General features: G+C 50.3%; 1 protein-coding gene across 29 annotated transcripts in view; it reads left to right on the forward strand.

Annotated features, from left to right (window-relative positions):
* Nucleotides 1–20,792, forward strand: part of CACNA1B (calcium voltage-gated channel subunit alpha1 B) — a 299,842-nt gene that overhangs the window by 94,756 nt on the left and 184,294 nt on the right. For all 29 annotated transcript variants that reach the window (XR_005259272.1, XM_038156186.1, XM_038156187.1 and 26 more), the window contains exons 4-6: nt 12,122–12,213; nt 14,495–14,647; nt 20,005–20,192. Coding sequence is in view for 28 of the 29 variants with exons in the window: in XM_038156186.1 (XP_038012114.1) it covers nt 12,122–12,213; nt 14,495–14,647; nt 20,005–20,192 (433 nt within the window). In the remaining variant the exon portion in view is untranslated. The remainder of the gene's footprint in view (nt 1–12,121; nt 12,214–14,494; nt 14,648–20,004; nt 20,193–20,792) is intronic.

The following is a 20,792-nucleotide window of genomic DNA, read 5'->3' on the forward strand; positions in this document are numbered from 1 at the left end:
TGCGTGCATCAAGTTCTTTAGGTTTCCTTGATTTCCTCTATCTCTCCTCCCATTCTCTTTATCCAAAGCCTTTTATGGTTTTTGGAATCCTGTACAAAGTAGTGGAACACTACTGCTGCCCTACAGTTGCTCTGTCATGTCCCAAAGGTTCTAAATTCACCCCAAAACCCTCCTCTTGCTGCACATCTGGCAGCCTGGGCCTGTGAGCACAGCTGGATCCCTCTTTCCCCAGCTTTGCCAGTGGGGAGTGGTGGGATGGCTCTGTTTGGCTGTGGGAGCTCCACTCCACTCCAAACGGCCGAGAACAAGGGTTAAAAATACCAAAACAAAGTTTGTTTGAGCTGTTGAATTGGTGCAGGCTCTTTGAGTGGGGACGGGGAGAGAATTCACCTCATCACCCATCTGGACCGTGGTGGGGCGGTGCAGGAGCAGGAGTTGGACAGGATGATCCTTGTGCACTCCTTGCACTCAGGATATTCTGGGATTTTATGATCCTGTGAACTCCCCAGCCACAGAGCAGCTGGGGCTGCCCCTGGATCCCTGGCAGTGCCCAAGACCAGGCTGGACAGGGCTTGGGGCAGCCTGGGACAGTGGGAGGTGTCCCTGCCACAGCAGGGGTGGCACTGGATGAGTTTTAATGTCCCTTCCAACCTTGCAGGCTCTGGTTCTTGCAGCTGAGTGCAGCCAGAAGAGACTTTCTAAATTAAATAATTAAATTTTCTGGGCTGGTGATCCCCAGCAGGGCCTGTGGGGGTGTGAAGGATCTCACGTGGTGGTGGCAGACCCAGCTCCTGGAGGCAGCACCCACCTGGAACTGCCCTGCACCTTCTCAGCTGCAGAACTCAACTTTTATCTACAAAAAACAGGGGGATAAAAGGGATTTATTTGCCACATTCATGAAATACTGCTCCCCAAGCACCCAGCATGGGAGCTGTCATGGCTAAATTATCCTAAAAAACAGAAGGGGGGGGAGTTACAATTTCTGGTTTTGATGCTGAAGGAATAAATTCTGACTTTTCCCTGTCCACAGCCCAGCTTGCAACAGGTTTAAAGCACGGTACAGATGGCTATGAAATTATTGCCAACAGCTACTCATTATATTAGATAAGGCCCTGGGTTTATTTAGGAGAAGCAGATGGAGGGAATACACAATATTTTAGATGTCTTGGCAAACTGTGTTTTCCTTAGAACAACACTGCATGTTTGGTGTGAGAGTTCTGGCCAAAAATAAAACAACAAAACAGGGAAAGAGGAATAATTATATCCCTTGAGGGGCAACAAGGTGTGTATTAAAAAAAAGAAATATTACAGTGCAAGTCAGATTAGGAGATCTGAGGCCTTATTTTAATCCTTGTGGCAAGAGGAGAATTTCTGATTTTACTTGAAAATTTGTATTTTTGTGGCTTGTGGAGAAAGCTTGAAAACTTGACCCCAGCTGCCTCCAAAAGCTGAGGGATCACAAGGCAAAGAGAGAGTTTAAATGTTATTTTTTTAAGGATTTCCTGAGTTTTAGTCCAGCCTTGTTGATTTAGGGGCTGCCTCCCTGTGTGAGCACTGTCACCCCAGGATGGCTGAGCGAGGGGCAGGTGGAAAAATGCTGGGACTTGGGATCTCTGGGGCAGCAGGTTGGACAGGAGGTGTTGGAGGAATATCAAATCTGGTGTTTGAGGAATATCAAACCTGTGTCTGCTCAGGGCACTCATTGGGAAATGCCCCCCCAGAGACCCCTCCCCGTGGAGACAAAGGGTCCTGTGGCTCAGAAGCAGCTCCCTCCCCAGGGCAAACGCTGTTCCCACGTGGAGGGGTGCCTGGTGCCATCCCAGGCTTTGCTTTCTCCAGGAATTGCTCTGTTAGAGGAGTTTCCTTTCGGGACCCTGCCAGGAATGGGTGGAGTGCAGCTCTCTTCTCATCTCTGTCTGGGTGTTCCATGTCATTGCTTGAATGTCCCACATCCCTTCTTGCATGTCACACATCTCCTGGGTGTCCCACAGCACTCCCTGGGTGTCCCATGTTTCTCCCTGTGTGTCCCATGTCCCTCCCTGGGTGTCCCATGTCACTCCTTGGGTATCCTACATCATTCCTTGGGTATCCCACATCTCCTGGGTGTCCCATGTCTCTCCCTGGATGTCCCATGTCATTCCTTGTCTGTCCCATGTCCCTCCCTGGGTGTCCCACATCCCTCCTTGGATGTCACACATCTCCTGGGTGTCCCATGTCCCACCTTGGCTGTCTCACGTCCCTTCCTGGATGTCCCATACCCCTCCCTGGATGTCCCATGTGTCCCCACAGGCCCATGCAGGGTGAGCGCCCCGAGTGCAGGCAGGAGCAGAGGTGCTGAGGTGCTGGTGGCAGCAGGGATCCCTGGTTTGCTGATATTTGTGATATTGCAGGAAAGCAAGGCCAGGAACATTTGGCATCCCGCTGAAGTTCTCCACCTTGGCTGCATCCTGGTGGGTTTGGGGCTCTCACTGGTGAAGGGCACAGTCCCAGGTGTGGGGATGCTGATGATCCATTTTGGCCACTCTTCCCCTCTGGCTGTGCCCTGAGGCTGGGGAGAGAGCAGCAAACAGTGGCAGCAGGAATCACCTCCCTGGCCACCCTCTGCCTTCCCATTCATTTGATGGATGTTTTTGGCTCTCACTCTGCACGAGTGTCAATCTTTTCTCATTATCTGCCCACCCCAGCAGTATTTGGGGTGGGGGGGCTGCACTGGGACATCCCCCAGCCCTCCAGAGTCTAGTGCTTGCTTCAGCTGTGGCTGGGTGGGGAAAACCCCACAGTGCAGTGTGGCAGCAGCTCTCTGGCCACAGAGAGAAGCACAACCCTCCCAGGCATCATTCTGGGAAAGGCTGTGAGAAGATCAGAGAAAAGAACGAGAAACAATTCTTATCCTAACCTGCTGCACCTGTTGTTGTGAGCATGTGGAATGTGTTAGGGAGATTTGTTCACCAAAGGGTGGATTCTTATTTGGCCACTGCTGATGGTGTTTGGACTGGAGGACCAATCAAGTCCAGCTGTATCATAACTGTCTGTAAAAGAGCAATGGGTTTCTTAATAAAGATTATTAATCAGCCTTCTGTGAAATACATGGAGTCTATGCTAATTATTACCTGGCCAGGGCTGCTTGCTGTGATGGTGCGGGGGCCCAGAAAAGAGACGCGGACCACGAGGTGTCCTTTCCCTCCTGGCTGATGTGCCCAGCACCAGCAGGTGGTTTTCCTTTCCCTCCTGGCTGATGTGCCCAGCACCGGCAGGTGGTTTTCCTTTCCCTCCTGGCTGATGTGCCCAGCACCAGCAGGTGGTTTTCCTTTCCCTCTCTGGCTACTGCTCCCCTCCCTCTCCTGACCCAGTGGGAAAGGCTGAGCTCTTCTTCCCACCCGTTTTGTTTTGCTTTTCCAGCTCTGATGGGATGTGATAGCGCTGACATTTCCTGCCCAGCTCAGAGGCAGCTCCTCCTGGGGGCTGGCCAGGTGCAGAGGGTGAGGTAGCTGTGCCTCCAAATAACACAGCCCTCGTCACAGCTCCCAGGGCAGCCTGGCAAGGAGCTTCTCCTCCGTGCTTCTGGAGGGAAGGAGGGTTGGGATGTGTTCTGGTGACTCAGAGCTCTCTCCTCCTGCAGTGTGTGCTGCCCTGTTAGCCCACCTGGCAGGAAAATCCATCCCCCATCCACCCACCAGCTGGCCTGTGCCCTTTGCTTTGTGCTTGCAACTCGTGGAGAGCACAGCCCTGCTCCTCCAGCATTCCTGGCACAGCTTTGAAGGGCAGGGTTTGGTTTGGGTGACGTTTTTCATTCACACAGGGCTCAGGAGTTTGTATTTTTTTGGGAAAATGGCAGCATTAAATCAAGGCAAAACTATTTGCAGGCTTGACAAGAATTGCTTCCACTAAAAAGGAAAATGTATTTAAAGCCGGGAATGCTTCATTTTAGAACTTGACAAATGAAACAATCCCCAAATGTTGTTCTGTTGCTCTCTCATTTACATCCCCTAAAGTAAAAATACTTGAAATGTTTTGCTGATCCTGAAATTCCCCTTGAAGAAACTTGTCTGCTACTGAGACAAAACCCTTCATGTCTTGACCATGGGGTGGGTGGCACCAGAACTCTCCAGGAAATGCTTTCTGCTCCCAGCTCCTGCCCTCGGGACCTCTGCAATGACATCGTGGGATGGCCATTCCCAAGGACAGCCTGCAGCACCTCTCCTCTGTGCTGTTAGTGGGTGAGGCTCAAGGTGTGACCTACTTTCTGATCCCCAGTGAAGTGCAGGGTGCTTTTAACTCTTCTGCACTCCGTTTTCCCAGCATGAGTTCCCCGGGATGTTTTTGGCTGTGTGCGTTTTCCTGCCAGCTGTCAGTGCTGATTGCAAACGAGCCTCCTTTGCCACTCTGCAGTGCTGCATGTCCCTGTCTCTCCTGCTTAGCAGCAACAAGGACTTCTTTGAGCAGCTGCCTCATCATCAGAACATCTTCCTTCATCCTGGGCACAGTCCAAGCCCTGCAAATTCTCCTTTGGTGGATTTGAGTGGCCCTCCCTGCCTGGCTGCTGTGGCTGGCTGTAGCAGAGGAGGGGCTGGCTCCAGACACTCTCCCTCCCCGGCTTCTCCCTGGAGCCTGGCTAAGGAATTACACTCACAAAAGTGAGTCTCAGGTGCTTCAGGGAGAGGATTCTGCTCCTGTTTTGCTCCGTCTCCCCCCAGGACTTGGGAGTGTTTCTGCCATGCAGAGGAGGAGGAGGGAATTTGTGTTCACATCTGGGCACTGCTGGAGGCTGGTGGTGAATTTAATGCTGGCTCAGAAATGCACCTGTTTGGGGTGAGACCAGGGAATCACAGAATCCAAGAACAGCTGGGGTTGGAAGGGACCTCTGGAGATCATCCAGGCCAAGGCAGGGTCACCTGGAGCAGGTGACACAGGATTGTGTCCAGGTGGGTTTGGGATGTCTCCAGAGAGGGAGGATCCATCTCATCCCTGGGCAGCTGTTCCACAGCTCTGCCACCCTCAGGGAAAGAGTTTCTTCCTCATTTTGATGTGGAACTTGTTGTGTTTTAGTTTATGGCCATTGCTCCTCATCCTGTCACTGAACAGAGTGTGGCACCATCCTCTGACACCCCTTGGAGATATTTTATGGATTGATGGGATCCCCTCTGAATTTCCTCCTCTGGTTGGGCTGATGGTGCCTCTGAAGCGCTTTGCTGCCAAATATTGCTATTCCTGGGTGTATTTTACTTTGCCCTCGCTTCTCTTCATGTTAGAGCTAAGGAGAGATTTATCCCTTACAATCCATTTGGGAACAAACACATTTATCTGAGCATGGGGATCAGCATGAGGTGCTGTGCTGGAAGGAAAGTGTGGGATCTGTCCCTTGTGCTGTCCATGTGGAGGTCAGGAGCAGGATCAGATGGAATAGGCAGGGCCTGCTGGGATGCTGAGGCCTGGTGTTGGTGATCCAAAGGAGAGGCAGAGACCTGCCAAGCCGGGCCCTTTGTGTGGCAGGGACAGGACAGCTGGTGAGGAGTCACCAGCACTGAGTGACAGAGCCACCAGCTGAACCTGGCACTGCCATAAATTAAATGCTGCAATTAGCACCTCGCATCGACTTATCAGCCCAGACCTGGGCTCCACTCCGTGGCTTTGGTAGTCAAGATAAAGCTCACAGGCCGTGAAATCAAACTTAGTGGAAAAGGGCACCTTTCCAACCGCTCTGATCACCGTGTGTCCCCGCTCGGGGCTGTGACACTGCCAGCGCTGCCACCGCAGACCTGGCACCAGCCAGCTGGGCAGAGTGACAGGCACATCCCCGGGCATGGCCACAGGCACGCCTTGGCTGGGTGCCTGTGCTGCCCTCAGGTCCTGGCTGGGGCAATCCACCAGGCCACATCCTGCAGTGACACCGAGCAGTGTCCCCAGGCTGTGTGCGGGTGGCACAGGGGTGACAACGGCTGGTGCTGCTGTGCCCTGCAGTGATGCCTTGTGCAGGCTGGCCTAGAGCAGAGACTGGACTGAGCTAAAGAATAAAGCAGGGATTTATTCAAAGGATCTCCTCAATGGATCCACCTTGGGCAGCACAAGAGCCCAGCCAGGGCTGCACCCAAGATGATCCAAAATGGTCCCAAAATGCACGAGCGCTCCCAGGGTCTCTCCCTTGGATCAGTTCTGCTCCATTTGCACCTTGCAGTTCATTGTCCAGTTCCAGCTTTAGCCCAGGCACTCCCATCCTGCTTGTTTTTCTCTCCTCAGCCCACGGTGTTTGTGCTCCTGGGCTGAGATTTGGATCATTTGTCCTTGGTGCCCAGCTGGAGCAGGAATTGTTTTGTCTCCCTGCTCTGTGCAGAGCTCACCATCCCCTGCTGTGAAGCCCAGACCCACCCACTAAAGCAGCACAGAATGTGAAAAATAGAAAAGCTGAAACCTGAGGCATCAGCAGCTGAGGGGCTCTGAGCAGACAGAGCCCCCAGGACACTCCCATCACCTCCTGCAGCCCTCACTGGGTGCAGCTGGGGGGTTTCTCCCTTGGCTGTAGCCTTCATCCTCTCCAAACCTTTGTGATCCACTGGGAACCTTCAGGGGAATGGGGCTGGGGTGCCCTGGTGGCACAAAGGCCCAGAGCCTGTGGCACCTCTAGGTGCTGCCTGTCTGCTGGAATTCAGGGCCAGAATGGTGCAATGTTTCTTTTCCCCAATTCCTTCTCCAGCCTGTGGGTAGCAGAGGAGACATTGGGAAGGACAGAGGTGACAGTCAGCCAGCAGGTGACCCACAGAAAGGGAAACACCTTAAACTACTCAGCCACTCTTCATGAGGTTAGTTATTTTGGTTTTCCCACTGGATTCCATTCCCAGGGGTCACTGGAGCATGTAATTAATTGGTGCTCCAAGTCAGGTTTTGGGAATGGGGATGATTTACCGGAGTTTTTTTTTCTCTCTCTGAGGTTTTGGGGTTATTTCTAGGACTAGAATTTATAAAAATTAGCGGGGTTACATTAAAATATCCACAAGTTATTCCAGTGATTCCTCCTCAGCTGTGGCACCAGTGTTATCCAGTGGTGAGATCCCATGGGAGGCATTAATGGCTCGCAGACAAGGGGGGGATGCTCCTGAGGAACAGGATTTGCTTTTCCCCACTCCAATCCTCAGGATTTGGAGCACTGGGGCTAAACCTGAAGGAATTCCAAGGTATATTCCTTGCTCAGGGCTTCACTAAGGATGTTCATCCCTGTGTCTGGCAGCCGGGGTCTTGCTGAACCAGAACAAATCAATCCTGAGCTCCCAGCCCCTTACAGGAAGGGATTGCTAATTATTTATGGTATCAGAACGTTCAGAGAAGGAACTTTCCCTTCATTCTTTGCTTTCTTTTATACCCATAGGAACAAGCTGCTTTCATAATTCATTCCAGGCGTTGCCAGAATAAAAGTTATCAAGCATTTATCTCACAGCTGGGCTGTCTCTGGGAAGAGCTGTCAGTCAGGGCTCCTTACTGGAGGAGAGAGAGAGAAAAGCAGCATTTAACCAAGTGAGGGTGAAATTGAGGAGTGAGTGCCACTGTCCTGAGCCCCAGGCACGGTGGGTGCCCAGGTCCTCCTCAGCAGCACAAGAATAAGAAAGGTTTGGTGTTTGGCCATCACAAAAAAGATAACTTCCATGGAAGAATTGATTTTGTTGCACTTAAACCCTTGGAACGGCAATCCAAGGCAACATCCCAAACATATCCAATCTCTCTGAGCAACCCACTGAGCCACAGAAATGGCAGCAGATCGAGCCATTTATTACCTAAAATCTGATTTTTTTCTTCTTGTTTTTGCTTTTCCCAACCAATTTCCTCTTCTGGCACTGGGTCCCCCACCACCTCTGCTTTGTTCTCAGCTGTTGGCTGTGCAGCCAGGGATGCTCCAGCAGGAGTTTGGGATGTGCCTGTCAGCTGGTTCCTTTGATCTCCCCATTTCTCTTCTTTTTAAAGATGATTTCCCACTCCTCCTGACCTAACTCGCAGTGGCTTTTATGAGCTTTCAACGGGAAAAAGTAAAACAAAGGTGGCACTTTGGCAAATGCCCCAGATGATGTTAATTAAGGTCTCCTCCTCACTGAGATGTTTTCCCAGGCACTTTAGGAATCCTGTAAATGAGCTTTGGTTTTGTAGGGGCAAAGGCACCATCCCTGGCACAGTTCCCCTCCTGAGCTGCTTTGTTGTGCTCCAGCTGCTGCCCCCGGGTCCTTCCTGCCATCCTGAGGGCTCCTGGCATGGATGCTGACACCACAACACTTTTACAAGCCTCAGGGCCCCCTGTGCCCTGGTTCCAGTGCTGGCACAGCCTGGCTGGGGCTGCAGAGTCACGGGGGCAGGCATGGGTTGCCAGGGGGCTGCAGGATGCAGCTCAGTGCTGGATGCCCAGCCTGGGCTTTCCCAGCCTGTGCCTCATTCTCCTGCAAGGTTCCAAAGGGGATTCAGCCCCAGAGCTGCCCCCTCAGCCCCTCAGGGTCTGCTGGAGGGGCCAGAGGAGCCACGGAGCTGCCTGGAGCCCCTCTGGAGCCAGGCTGGGAGAGCTGGGGGTGCTCACCTGGAGAGGAGAAGCTCCAGGGAGAGCTCAGAGCCCCTGCCAGGGCCTGAAGGGGCTTCTGAAAGCAGGGAGAGGGACTTTTTATGTGGGCAGAGTGATAGAACAAGGGGCAATGATTTCAAACTGAGAGAGAGCAGAGTTAGATGGGACACTGGGCAGAAATTGTTCCCTGGGAGGGTGGGCAGGCCCTGGCACAGGGTGCCCAGAGCAGCTGTGGCTGCCCCTGGATCCCTGGCAGTGCCCAAGGCCAGGCTGGAAGAGCTGGGGGTAGAGGAGAGGAAAAGGGGCTCCAGGGAGAGCTCAGAGCCCCTGCCCGAGCCTAAAGGGGCTCCAGGAGAGCTGCAGAGGCACTGGGGACAAGGCATGGAGGGACAGGACACAGGGAATGGCTCCCACTGCCAGAGGGCAGGGATGGATGGGATCTTGGGAATGAGGAATTGTTCCCTGGGAGGGTGGGCAGGCCCTGGCACAGGGTGCCCAGAGAAACCCAAACCATTCTAAGCTTTTTTTCCAGCTTTGTTTAGCCTGCAGATTTTTTTTTAGCCTCTCTAGACAACACCTGGGCTGTTTTGTTTTCTAAGAGTGGTGGATTCATGGGCAGAGGGAGCAGGGCCAGCTCAGCCCTGCTGGGTGCTCTGTGGGGTTTGGGTGGGATGGGATGGAATCCATGGATTCCATCTGCAGCCACAGGAGATGATCGCTCTTGGATGTCCTATGCAGGGTAACTGGGGGGTGACAGTGAAAATTATGTTAGAATTCATGACTTAAATGGTCAAACCCAGGAGTTTTCCTGGGAGAGGAGCTTTGTGTGTGCTGCCAGACTTGGAACAGGCTGGTTTTAACATCAAGCCTGTCAGGAAGAAAGTTCTGGAATTACGCCTTCAACCCACTGGAACATTTACTGACAGCTATTCCCTCCCATTTTCCCTCTGAATTTAAACCAGAACAAGAAGGCCATGAAGGACCCTTTTTCTCAGCCTGGTGACAGCACAAATCCATCCTTGTGGCGTCCACATTTTCTGAACAGAGAGAGACATAATTCTCTCTCCCAGGATTCTTCCTGGGGAAGGCAGTGAGAACCTCTTTAAAGAAGAGAAAACAATTCTTATCTCTATTTGCTGCTCCTGTAGTTTGGCACATGTGGAATGTGTTATGGAGATTGTTTACCAAAGTGATTTGTTAATTGGACACTGCTGAGGGTTGTTTGGATTCCTTGGCCAGTTGGGTCAAAGCTGTGTCCTGGCTGTCTGAGACAGTCACGGGGTTTTCTTGAGTATCTCTTTAGTATAGTTATAGTATAGCATTAGTGTAATATAGTATAGCTTAATGAAGCAATTGTTCAGCCTTCCAAATCATGGAGTCAGAGCACATTATTCCTGTGTCGGGGGCTCCCAGAAACTATACATCCTATACATTTCTTATTCCCAGAAACCATACATCCTGGCAGAAATAAAAGAAACTAAAAAAAGCTCACACTGATTGTGCTGTTGGGAGCATCACCCAGGGTGGATGTTCAAGATTATCTGCTCCCTGGGTTATTCCCACACTGCACAGGTCCATAAGTGAGCAATTAAGCCGTGAGGATGGAGGAAGGGAGTAGAGGATGAAATCACTGGCCTGGGTGCAGAATATTGGATTAGAAGGCTCTGCATGTGCTGGTTCTTGGTTTAAATTGTCTCCTGTTGCTCGTGCTCCAACTGCATCCATGGAGCTGATGTCATGGGAATTTTAAGGTCGTGAAAATGTGGGAACAGGTGTGCTATAGAATAAATACTCAGCTCCTCAGGTCCTGGCTGGCTTCTGCCTCCTCCCATCCAAGATCCCAGCAGGTTTTTTTCCTGATCTCCAGCACCTCCTGCTGCTGGAGTCTGGCCCTTTCCGCCCAGCAATGCTGAGCCTGCTCTTCCCTGGGCCAGGCTCAGCCAGTCACTAAGGTAAGGACAGGGATTTATTCTGGGAGTGCTCCCTGCGCTGCCACAGCCACATCCTGCACTGCTCAGAGTGCAATTGTACAGCGGCTTCAGAAAAATCTGCTTTTCCTTGGGTTGGTTTGTGGTGGCTGATCACTGCTGAATGCTCTGCAGCCTGCTGTCAAGAAACTGCAGGAAAAGGGCTCCTCTTAGCAAGAAAGTGAGGAAAAGGGCTCCTCTTAGCAAGAAAGTGAGGAAAAGGGGTCCTGTTATTCAGGAAACTGAGGAAAAGGGGCTCCTGTTAGTAAGAAAGTGAGGAAAAAGGGCTCCTATTATCAGGAAACTCAGGGAAAATGGCTCCTGTTGTCAAGAAACTGAGGGAAAAGGCTCTTGTTATCAGGAAATTGAGGAAAAAGGGCTCTTGTTAGCAAGAAAGTGAGGAAAAAGGGCTCTTGTTAGTGAGAAACTAAGCTGAAAGGGCTCCTGTTGTCCAGAAACTGAGGAAAAGGGGCTCTTATTAGCAAGAAAATGGGGGGAAAAAAGCTCCTGGTGTCAAGAAAATGGGGGAAAAGGGCTCCTCTTATCAGGAAAGAGCAGGAAAAGGGCTCCTGTTATCAGAAAAGTGAGGGGAAAGGGCCAGATCCTCACGGTCACTGGGAGTGGTGCAGAGGATGGAGGCTGGTGGGAGGGTTTGGGCTTGGCTTGTGTTAGAATCAGAGTTGTTCAGGTTGGAAAAGCCCCCCAGGATCATGAAACCCCACCTTTAGATGAGCACAGGCCCAAATAAAGGAGGTTTTTGCCAGAGCATCCCAGAAGTGCTGCAGGCATTGATGAAGGTGGCTGTGCCGTGGGGCAGTGTTGGCTTTGTGACTTCTCATCATTGTCACTTGTGGACATGGGGACAATATTTCTTCCCTTGCTGTGCCCTAAATCAGAGAATCCATTTCATTTTCTGTGTAGAGCATCACATTTGTAAGACCCTTTCTGCTCTGGGCCTGAAATTCATGGTGTGTCAGAGCCACACCCTGCTCTCTGCATGTTCTCCTCCAAGAGGATGCTTTGAGCAAAAATTAATTTTGCACACAGAGAAGAAACTCTGAGCTGAAACTGCTTCAGGTGTTGGGAAACACCAGACAGCAAATTTAGGGATTTGTGGATTTATCATAGGAAGGTCTGGCAGGTAATTTCCAGCATAACTGAGGGATTCAGCTCCCTCTCTCTGTCTCCTTTTTGTGCTTTCCTGGGGCACAGGGTGCAGCTCTTTAGTGCCTGATGATGTCCAGTGGTCTCATTAACAGGCAGAGATTGGGGATTTTCTTACAGCAGCCCTGGAGTTTGTGGAAATTAATTCCTTCCAGTGAACACAATCCACAATGTGATCACAGAGTTTAAAGCAGCTCCAATATTTGCTGGTTCTACACCACACTTAGCCATGCTTTGGAAAGAGGAATTTGAATTTAATCTGGAATTGCTTTTTTTTAAAGCAGCTCAATATTTGCTGGTTTTGCACCACACTAAGCCATGCTTTGGATAGAGAAATTTGAATTTAATCTGGAATTGTTTTTTAAAGCAGCTCAAATATTTGCTGGTTCTACACCACACTTAGCCATGCTTTGGAAAGAGGAATTTGAATTTAATCTGGATGTTTTTTCCTGTTTCCCTTCAGGATTCTGGCGACTGCTGGCACTGATTTTGACCTGCGGACCCTGCGAGCTGTGCGGGTGCTGCGGCCCCTGAAACTCGTGTCAGGAATCCCAAGTGAGTGTCATGCCCACGTCGTGTCCCAGTCCAAGGGCTCTGTAGATTTGGGGTGTTACTGCTTTTCTCAACAATATTTTCTCCCCCACCTCTTTGGGGTCAGTGGCTCCTGCCCTCAGCAGGGTCTGGTTGTCTCTCGTCCCATTTTGTGCTGATTTCAGCTCTGTGCTCCCAAATCTGCAGGTGAGGGGCAGGGATTTGTTCAAGGACCCTTTTGTCTTTGGGGGTGAAGGAATTCTCTGGAGAGAGAAGAACTGAGAGATGAATTTTGCAGCTTTCAGGCTTTTCAGCTTGGATCTTCTGATGGTTTTGATCAGCTGAGCATCCTGTGCTGGGGATTTTACCCTTTTGATAAGGGGGAGAAAATAAAGGGAAAGAGCAGGTGGGATCTGGCCTTGCCTACTGGATTTATGCATTTTATGTGTGAACCTGAAGGGTCTGAATGCTGAGTGAGGAGCTGCATCGTGCCCTGAAACCATCCCAGTGCCCACACTGTGGCTTTCTGCCTATTTCTGTCACAGCCACAGCTGCTCTGCCCCCAGCAGGGATCACTTCCAGGAGCTCTTTCATTCCTGGATGTGCAATAGAGAGGTTTGTACCCTCCAGCAGGAGCTGCTGGAAGGAGCTGCAGCACTGTGGGATGCTCTGGTGTTCTCTGGATTCACCTGGGGGCAAGACAGCACCAACAATTCCTGAAATCAGGTTCCATTCATGGGCAGGGCTTCATTGTGAATTCCCAGCCAGGACAGATCCTTGGAAAGGTGGCATTTGTTAGCAGGGTCTCCATAAAGGAGATGGTGCTGGCTGTTTTTACCTGGACCTTTTGTCTATGCAAGGGGTGGCAATGACAGTCTGAGGTTGTCACAGAAGTGAGGTGGCCTCAGAGCTGTCCCTGTCCTGCTGTGGGACATGTGTTCCACCTGGGGATATGTCCTGGACCAGCACAACACCTCCCCACAATAACTGCTCTCAGGTTTTTAGTGATGTGGTGAAAGCTGAATATTTTATATTTTTTTCCTATAATAAATGCATAACCTTGACGTGCAACCACCCACAAACAGAATATTCTTCCCTTTTAGTCCCTCTGTGTTTTTCCTGTCAAAGAGACCTTGCTGCTTTTTTAAACGTCTGTACCCATCTCCATCTCACTGGTGCTATACAAGGTGGCAAGACAAGGATGATCCTTCACCCCCAACCCTCAGGACAGGCCACCAAGGCAGCTGCAGGGTTTTGTGTGCATCTGCAGGACGTTATCAGCCACCTCCATCTCCAGCCTCTCTCTCCTTATCTCCCTGCCTTTAATTTAAACGAGTGTCAGGGCTGGTGACAAAGCTGTGGATGGGCAGCCCTGGGTTTGTTTCTGCAGAGCAGGGTGTGACAGGGACAGCAGTGTCCCCTCTGTTCTGTGGGCTGTGGGGGGAGAGGAGCTCCTGAGCAGCCCCCACTCCCTGGCACAGGGATCACACCCACCCCCGGGGCTTTGCTTCCCTCCTCCACTTTCAAACTCAGTGACAAGATCAGGTGCTGGACGTTCTCTCTTTGCCCTCACTCTGAGCTCCTCAGCACAGGTCTCCACTGCAGTCCAGATCCTGCCTGATCTCTCCAAGCACCACCACAATCCTCCTTCCAGAGAAACGCTTCAGCCTCGAGTTTATAGACACAAATTGGAATTTATTTTGGCAAATATCTGCAGGAGACCCTGGTGCAGCTAATTCATTGCATTAGCCGAGGTTTAATCTCCTGCTATGGTCTCACTTCCATTTCAGTGCAGTCAGATAATAACAGTAATAACAATTTAGCACCAATTCTTAATTACCACTGAGTCCAGCCACTGTGTGAATTTGGTGGAATAAAGCTGACACTTCCAGCTTCTTTGTGGAGAAGAGGGAATAAACTTTTTGCCCCACTGCTCTACACCAGACTGGCTTGCTTGGCCCTAAGGTAGGGTTCAAAGCTGCACCACAATTGCCCCAAGGACCTGGCTCAGCTCCAGGCTGAGTCTCAGGACTCCAGCAGCTTCAGGAAAAACCCTCTGAGTGCCTCTGAAGCTTAACAAACCACTGGATCTGTCGCCTGAAGGAAAGACACCACAAAAGGATAACCCCAGCTGTCTCTCCTGCTCTCATGGCAGGAAATTGTTTTATAGCACCCTGGGAAAAGCAGCACTGCTTGGTATTGCCAGTCCTCAACTGTCCCTTGGACTGCCCCTCTCTCCCATCTTCTCTCCACTCCCAAGGCCCCATTTGCCTTCCCTCCCTGAGGTGTTTTTGTGTCCCCACAGGCCTGCAGGTTGTCCTCAAGTCCATCATGAAGGCCATGGTGCCCTTGCTGCAGATTGGGCTGCTCCTCTTCTTCGCCATCGTGATGTTTGCCATCATCGGGCTGGAGTTTTACATGGGCAAGTTCCACAAAACCTGCTTTTCCAACGAGACAGGTGAGCTCTGCCCCTTGGACCTTCCCCTCCTGCTTCTACGCTGCTTTTCCTTTCATCTCTTCCACATTCCCTGCATTCTCTCCCTCTTTACCCACATAGTCTGAGAATTACACAGGATTTTGTGCCCACCCTACACGGACTGGGACAGATTTTCCTCTCTGCTGCCACTGTGCTGCTCCCAGTCTGCCCAAGAGTGAGATGAAAGTCCTTAGGGCCTCCTATCCCAAAAGAATTTTCTCATAGCAGAAGCACAGAACCAAATTCCTGTTGTTTCTTATTAATTAATGGTATCTGTCTGATTTTCCTTGGGTTTTGCTTTATGCATATTGAATTTCCTGGGAAGGTTCTGGGGAAACTTTGGGGTGGAATAGTAAAAGATTGAAAATTCTGGGAGCAACCAGAAAATAAAGGGCAATAGATGGGAAGCAAGGAGTCCTTTGATGGAGAAAGGATAAAAATGACCTTCAGAGAAGGGAAATTGGGCAGTGAAGAGTAAATGATGTGTCTGCCTGTGAGTGAGTGATAGACCCCAGAAGATGAAGGTGGAGAATGATGATCCCAGAGATTCTTGGCTGAGAACAGCGGTGTCAAATCATAAAATCATGGAATGCTTTGGGCTGGGAGGGACCTTAAAAATTATCTTGTTCCACCTCATTCCTTTATAGTGGTGTTAATATATGTTTATTATCTGATAACACACATTAAAATGTTGTTCTTATCTCCAAACCATTGCATTTTAAGGTGCAATCGACTTTCTTTAAAACACAGCCTTGTATTTTCAGTCATTATCACTAATAGCTCTTAATATTGATTGATTTCCATGCAATCCAATGGTAATAAAAGAACAGCCCTGCCAAATCTCTGGGCATCCCTCACGGTGCTTTCTGATGGGAGCAGTTTAATACACTCCGTGTACACAGAGATTTGCAAAGGGGATTCTTCCTCGTGTTCCTGTGGAATGTTGGAATAACGTAAAGCAGGTTGTGAAGGAGAGTTGGGAGTTATGACTTGGGAGAAAATCCTGGCAATTCCTGGAGGAAAGGAGGTTTTGGACTGGATTTGTAGGAGGGAGAAGTCCCTTTGTGGGTGGTGTGGCCCCTGTGAGAGGCTGTGGCAGTGCTGACAGGGGACAGGGACAGCAGTGACGGGATGGGTGTGGAGGGAGCAGCAGAGTCCGTGCTGAGGTGAGGATGAATCCTGAGCAGGTTGGGGTTTGCCAGGAGCATTTTTGGGTCTGTTAGACTGCAAACAAGGCAGGGGATGTTTGTGCATCCCCTGTAAGCAGGAGGCAGCACCAGGCAGAGCCCGAGGCTCTCCCTCACGGCTGACACCTGATGAGGGAGGATTTTCTTCCCTCCCCAGAGCAGTGCAAAAGGCCAACATCACCCCCAGAGCTGTGTGTGCTCCCTGCACGCTCATCTCTGCCATCAGTGGTGACCAAGAGAGTCTGGGCCAGGTTTGGGGACTGAGGACAGGTTTTTGTCATGGCTAATGTCATGTGCAAGCTCCTCTTGCTGGCTGGGTGCATTCCAACTGGAACTGGGAGCACGGCCAGAGCTCTGCTGCCCGAGCTGCATTTCAGCTCTGCTGCCCGAGCTGCATTTCAGCTCTGCTGCCCGAGCTGCATTTCAGCTCTGCTGCCCGGGCTGCATTTCAGCAGCTGCCAGCTCGTTGTGGGCTGTGGCTTGTCATAGTTGAGACAGTCACAATACAGTCATAGTTGAGACAGTCACAACACTCCATTTTCAGAGGGCTTCAAACTGTTTTTATTCTAGCATGCATGCTTTTTGTACATTCTTACAAAACTCATCGGTTTACACTTTACTCACTGGTCACAGAGACAAACAAAGTGCTTATTGGAACAGGCAGTTGCAGGTTTCTCTTATTTCTTCTTCTTTCTTTCTTGGTTTCTGTGTCAACGACCTTGGTAGGAAATTCTTCCAGGGGTGAACGTGGATCCTCTTATCAAACTTCTCTCTGGCTCTCAGAAGTCCCTGTAAACCTCTTGCACAGTGCCTCAGCTCCCAAAGCCCTCAGCAGGCAGGGGAAGGGGCTCTGGGGGTGTTGAGCTGGCTTTGGGCGAGTTCTGAGCATCCCTTCCAGCTGCCAGGCAGGAAATGGTGTTTCTGGAAAGGAGAGGGGGTGAGGTTTCCTGGCACTGCATCCCCTGGGAGCAGAGCAACCCACAAAGCTTTTGAAAACCTAAGTGCTCCTCATCTCCACCGAGGTGCATTAAGAGCCTGGGCAGAGACCACGGGCTCCAAACTGGTCTGAGGGTGGAAATGTGAACTCATTAAAGAGATGCCTCTGGTAGGGGGTGGAAAATGGGAGGAGCAAAAGCTGCTCGTGCCTCTTTCTGTTCCAAATCCCCAAAGAGAGCAAACCCCTGGGATTTTTCCTGGAATCAGGAGCCAGAGCAACCAACTGTGCATCATGAGGGGACCGAGCAGAGGTGTCAACAGCAAGTGTTGCTCTGCTGAGCCAATAGCATGGGTAGGGCAGTGAGGAACTGCAGCACAAAGGGGTGCTGGGCACCAAAATATGGCCAAAGGGTTATTCAAGGCCTTTCCCCTTCAGCCTGACTGTTCTGAGCCAGAAACATGGCAATATTGTAATGAAAAATGGGTAAAACTCAGTGGCAGTTTTGCTCCAGTCTTGTTCCCCTCTCCCTGCACCTTCCTTGCGGTCCTGCTCTGCTGACACAGGATTATTTTTAAGCACCTGACCCAGCCCAAATGCCCCAAAGCTGCTCCAGGAGAGAAGGGCACCATATTTATTTCCTATTTTCCCTTGAGATTCCCCCTTTCTCTGTCTTCTCCAGCCATGAGGAGTAAGGGCCAGTTCTGGTCACTGTTTTAAAAAGGAAAAAAATCCCCCACCCACCTCTTTGTGGTAGATGTGCAGTGCATTTTCAGAGAATTCCCTGGCAGCAAAAGGCCAAACCGAGATGAAACTGGATCCTCTTTTAATGCACACTCACAAACGGTCAGCAGGAGCCAGCTTTGGCATTTTCTTCTCTCACCAAGCCCTTGTGAGGGCCTGTGGTGACCCATCTGGGAGCTGGAGGTTTGCCCTGCACTGAGGTCTTGAGTCAACAGGAAAGTGTCACATATATATTTTTATATATCTACACACACTTCTGTCCTGCTCCACCATGATAATTTTGCTTTCCTCCTGCAGGCTTTGCTCTGTGGAATGATTATTACTAATTTTCGTTAGTGCTGCTCCTGCTTTCCCCCCTGGTGAATTGGATTTTGTGTCGTTAGCTGCTCCATTACCATAACGTGTCCCTTTAAAGAAACCCTTTAATGCTTCCCCAATCCCAGCTCTCTAGACAGGGATATTGCTTGGGATATTTGCTTGTTGTATTTGTGGGGTTCCCAGATGAAGGCAGGAATGATGAATCTGACTCCATGTTCTCAGAAGGCTAATTTATTACTTTATGATACTATATTATATTAAAGAATACTATCTATACTATACTAAAGAATACAGAAAGGATACAGACAGAATGCTAAAAGCTAATAATGGAAACTCGTGACTCTCTCCAGAGTCCCGACACAGCTTGGCCCTGATTGGCCCAAGAGTGAAAACAACTCCCAGCAGAATGCAATGAAACAATCACCTGTGGGTGAACAATCCCCAAACACATTGCACACGAGCACAGCACAGGAGAAGCAAATGAGATGAGAATTGTTTTCCTTTTTCTCTGAGGCTTCTCAACTTCCCAGGAGAAGAATCCTGGGTGAAGGGATTTTTCCAGAAAAGATGACTGTGACATTTGCTTACTCTGAAAACCCAGCACTGGAGTTTTCCAGCCTGCAGCCCTTCCCAGCTGAGCCTGGAAGGTGCTGGGATGGTCCTGGCCTCCTTTGGGTCTGCAGTGAAACTCAGCAGAGAAGTTCCATCCTACATGGATCCTTTCCCTCCGTTTGGAGCAAAAACGTGGAGCTTATGGAGGAGCTGGAGTCCTTCAGTGCTGCCTTGGGGTAACACCAGGGGCTCCTCATGCAGCTGTGCCTGAACATTTGTACCAGGGCAATTCTGGGGCAGTCCACACCCCCAAATTTGGCACTAGTGCAGAAGGTGCCCTTTTGCTTTAATGTTACAGAGCAACTATTTAGCACTTTGAGGGTGTTTGAAATGTGTGTCGTTCGTAAGCCCTGCTTTTACCACACTGTTGGTTTTATTTTTTGTGGTGTTGCTTTATTTTGGGTTTTGTTTTTTGTTGGTATTTTGTGTGTGTGTGTGTGTGTGTGTTTTTCATGCTGCTCTTACACCACTTCCAGGCCTCTCAGATGTACTGAGCTGTCATGAGCCAGAAATTATTTGCAGTTTGGAAACCTCTTCTGCCAGGTAACAAGTGACAGAACAAGAGGAAATGGCCTCAAGTTCTCCAGGAGAGGTTTAAACTGGAGATTAGGGGGAATTTCCCCACTGAAGGGGTGGTCAGACATTGGAAGGGGCTGCCCAGGGTGGAGTCCCCATCCCTGGAAGTGCCAAAAAACGTGTGGATGTGGCACTTGGGGACATGGGTTAGTGGTGCTAGGTTGATGGTTGCACTAGGTGATCTTAGAGGTCTTTTCCAACCTAAACAATTCCACCATGTGAGATGGCAAACTATGAATTTTGGGCACTTCAGGGATGGCTCTGCTCCACCCCCCACTGACCCACGTCTCACAGCCCAGCAGTGTGGCAATGATTACAGGGGCACAACGACTTTTCCATGTCCATAGCAGCACAAAGAAACCCAAAATGTGAATTTAATCCTTGCAGTGGTGCCAGGAGGATGCAGCAGCACCAGACAGGAAATTCTCAGGATGGTTTCAGTCAGGAACTTCTCAGGATGGCTCCAATACAGAACTCTTCAGGATGGTTTCAATCAGAAATTTCTCAGGGTGGTTCCAAGCAGGAACTTTTCAGGATGCTTTCAATCAGGAACTGCTCAGGATGGTTCCAAGCAGGAACTTTTCAGGATGGTTCCAAGCAGGAACTTTTCAGGATGGTTCCAAGCAGGAACTTTTCAGGATGGTTCCAAGCAGGAACTTTTCAGGATGGTTCCAAGCAGGAACTTTTCAGGATGGTTCCAAGCAGGAACTTTTCAGGATGGTTCCAAGCAGGAACTTTTCAGGATGGTTCCAAGCAGGAACTTTTCAGGATGGTTCCAAGCAGGAACTTTTCAGGATGGTTCCAAGCAGGAACTTTTCAGGATGGTTCCAAGCAGGAACTTTTCAGGGTGGTTCCAACAAGCAGGAACTTCTCAGGATGGTTCCAAGCAGGAACTTCTCAGGATGGTTCCAACAAGCAGGAACTCTTCAGGGTAGTTCTAATCAGTAACTTCTCTTCCCTCTCTGCAGGTGAGGAGGTGGGGGATTTTCCCTGTGGAGAGGAGCCTCCTGCCAGGCAGTGTGACAGCGGGACCACGTGCAGGGAGTACTGGCAGGGCCCCAACTATGGCATCACCAACTTTGACAACATTCTCTTCGCCGTGCTCACCGTCTTCCAGTGCATCACCATGGAGGGCTGGACTGACATCCTCTACAACGTGAGTCCTCTGCTGGGGCTGGGGGGGTTGGTTGGGAAGAGATGATTCTGGAAGAAAAAAGTATTTAATTTGTGTGGTTTTCACCTCCTGACCCCTGCTTTTCAGGAGGATCATTCCTGTTTTCCTGAGGGTCTGTTTCTGGTTGAGTCTGTGGTGCTTTGAGGCTGCAGAGTTGCTCAGCTGCAATGGGATGTGTGGGGGCAGTGGGGTGGTGGCAGTGCAGGAGTTGGTGTCACCCAGGTGCTCCTGTGCTCTGCTGGGTGAGGAGGAGCAGGTCCTCACAATGCCCCACAGAAAATCCAAATGGTACAAAACTGGGTGGCAAAAGCAGCAACTCCTTCATATTTTGTACCGGGAGGTTTCCTCTCCTGACTGGGTGATCAAACTTGTAACACTGAGCTCCAGGACTGGTTTTGCTTAGTCCAGTCCAGTTTTACAAAGCCCTATCACTCGCCTTCACTCCTGGCATGTCTCTGTGTGCTGCAGAGAAGATGCACCAGGCTGAATTTCCCTGCCTCCTGCAAGGCAGGACCACGACTGGCACAACCTCTTGGCTGCTCTGTTCTGCTCTCCCCAATTTTACAAAGAGCAAGATGATTT

Source organism: Motacilla alba, chromosome 17, assembly GCF_015832195.1.
Source record: "Motacilla alba alba isolate MOTALB_02 chromosome 17, Motacilla_alba_V1.0_pri, whole genome shotgun sequence".
Taxonomy (NCBI): Eukaryota; Metazoa; Chordata; class Aves; order Passeriformes; family Motacillidae; genus Motacilla; species Motacilla alba.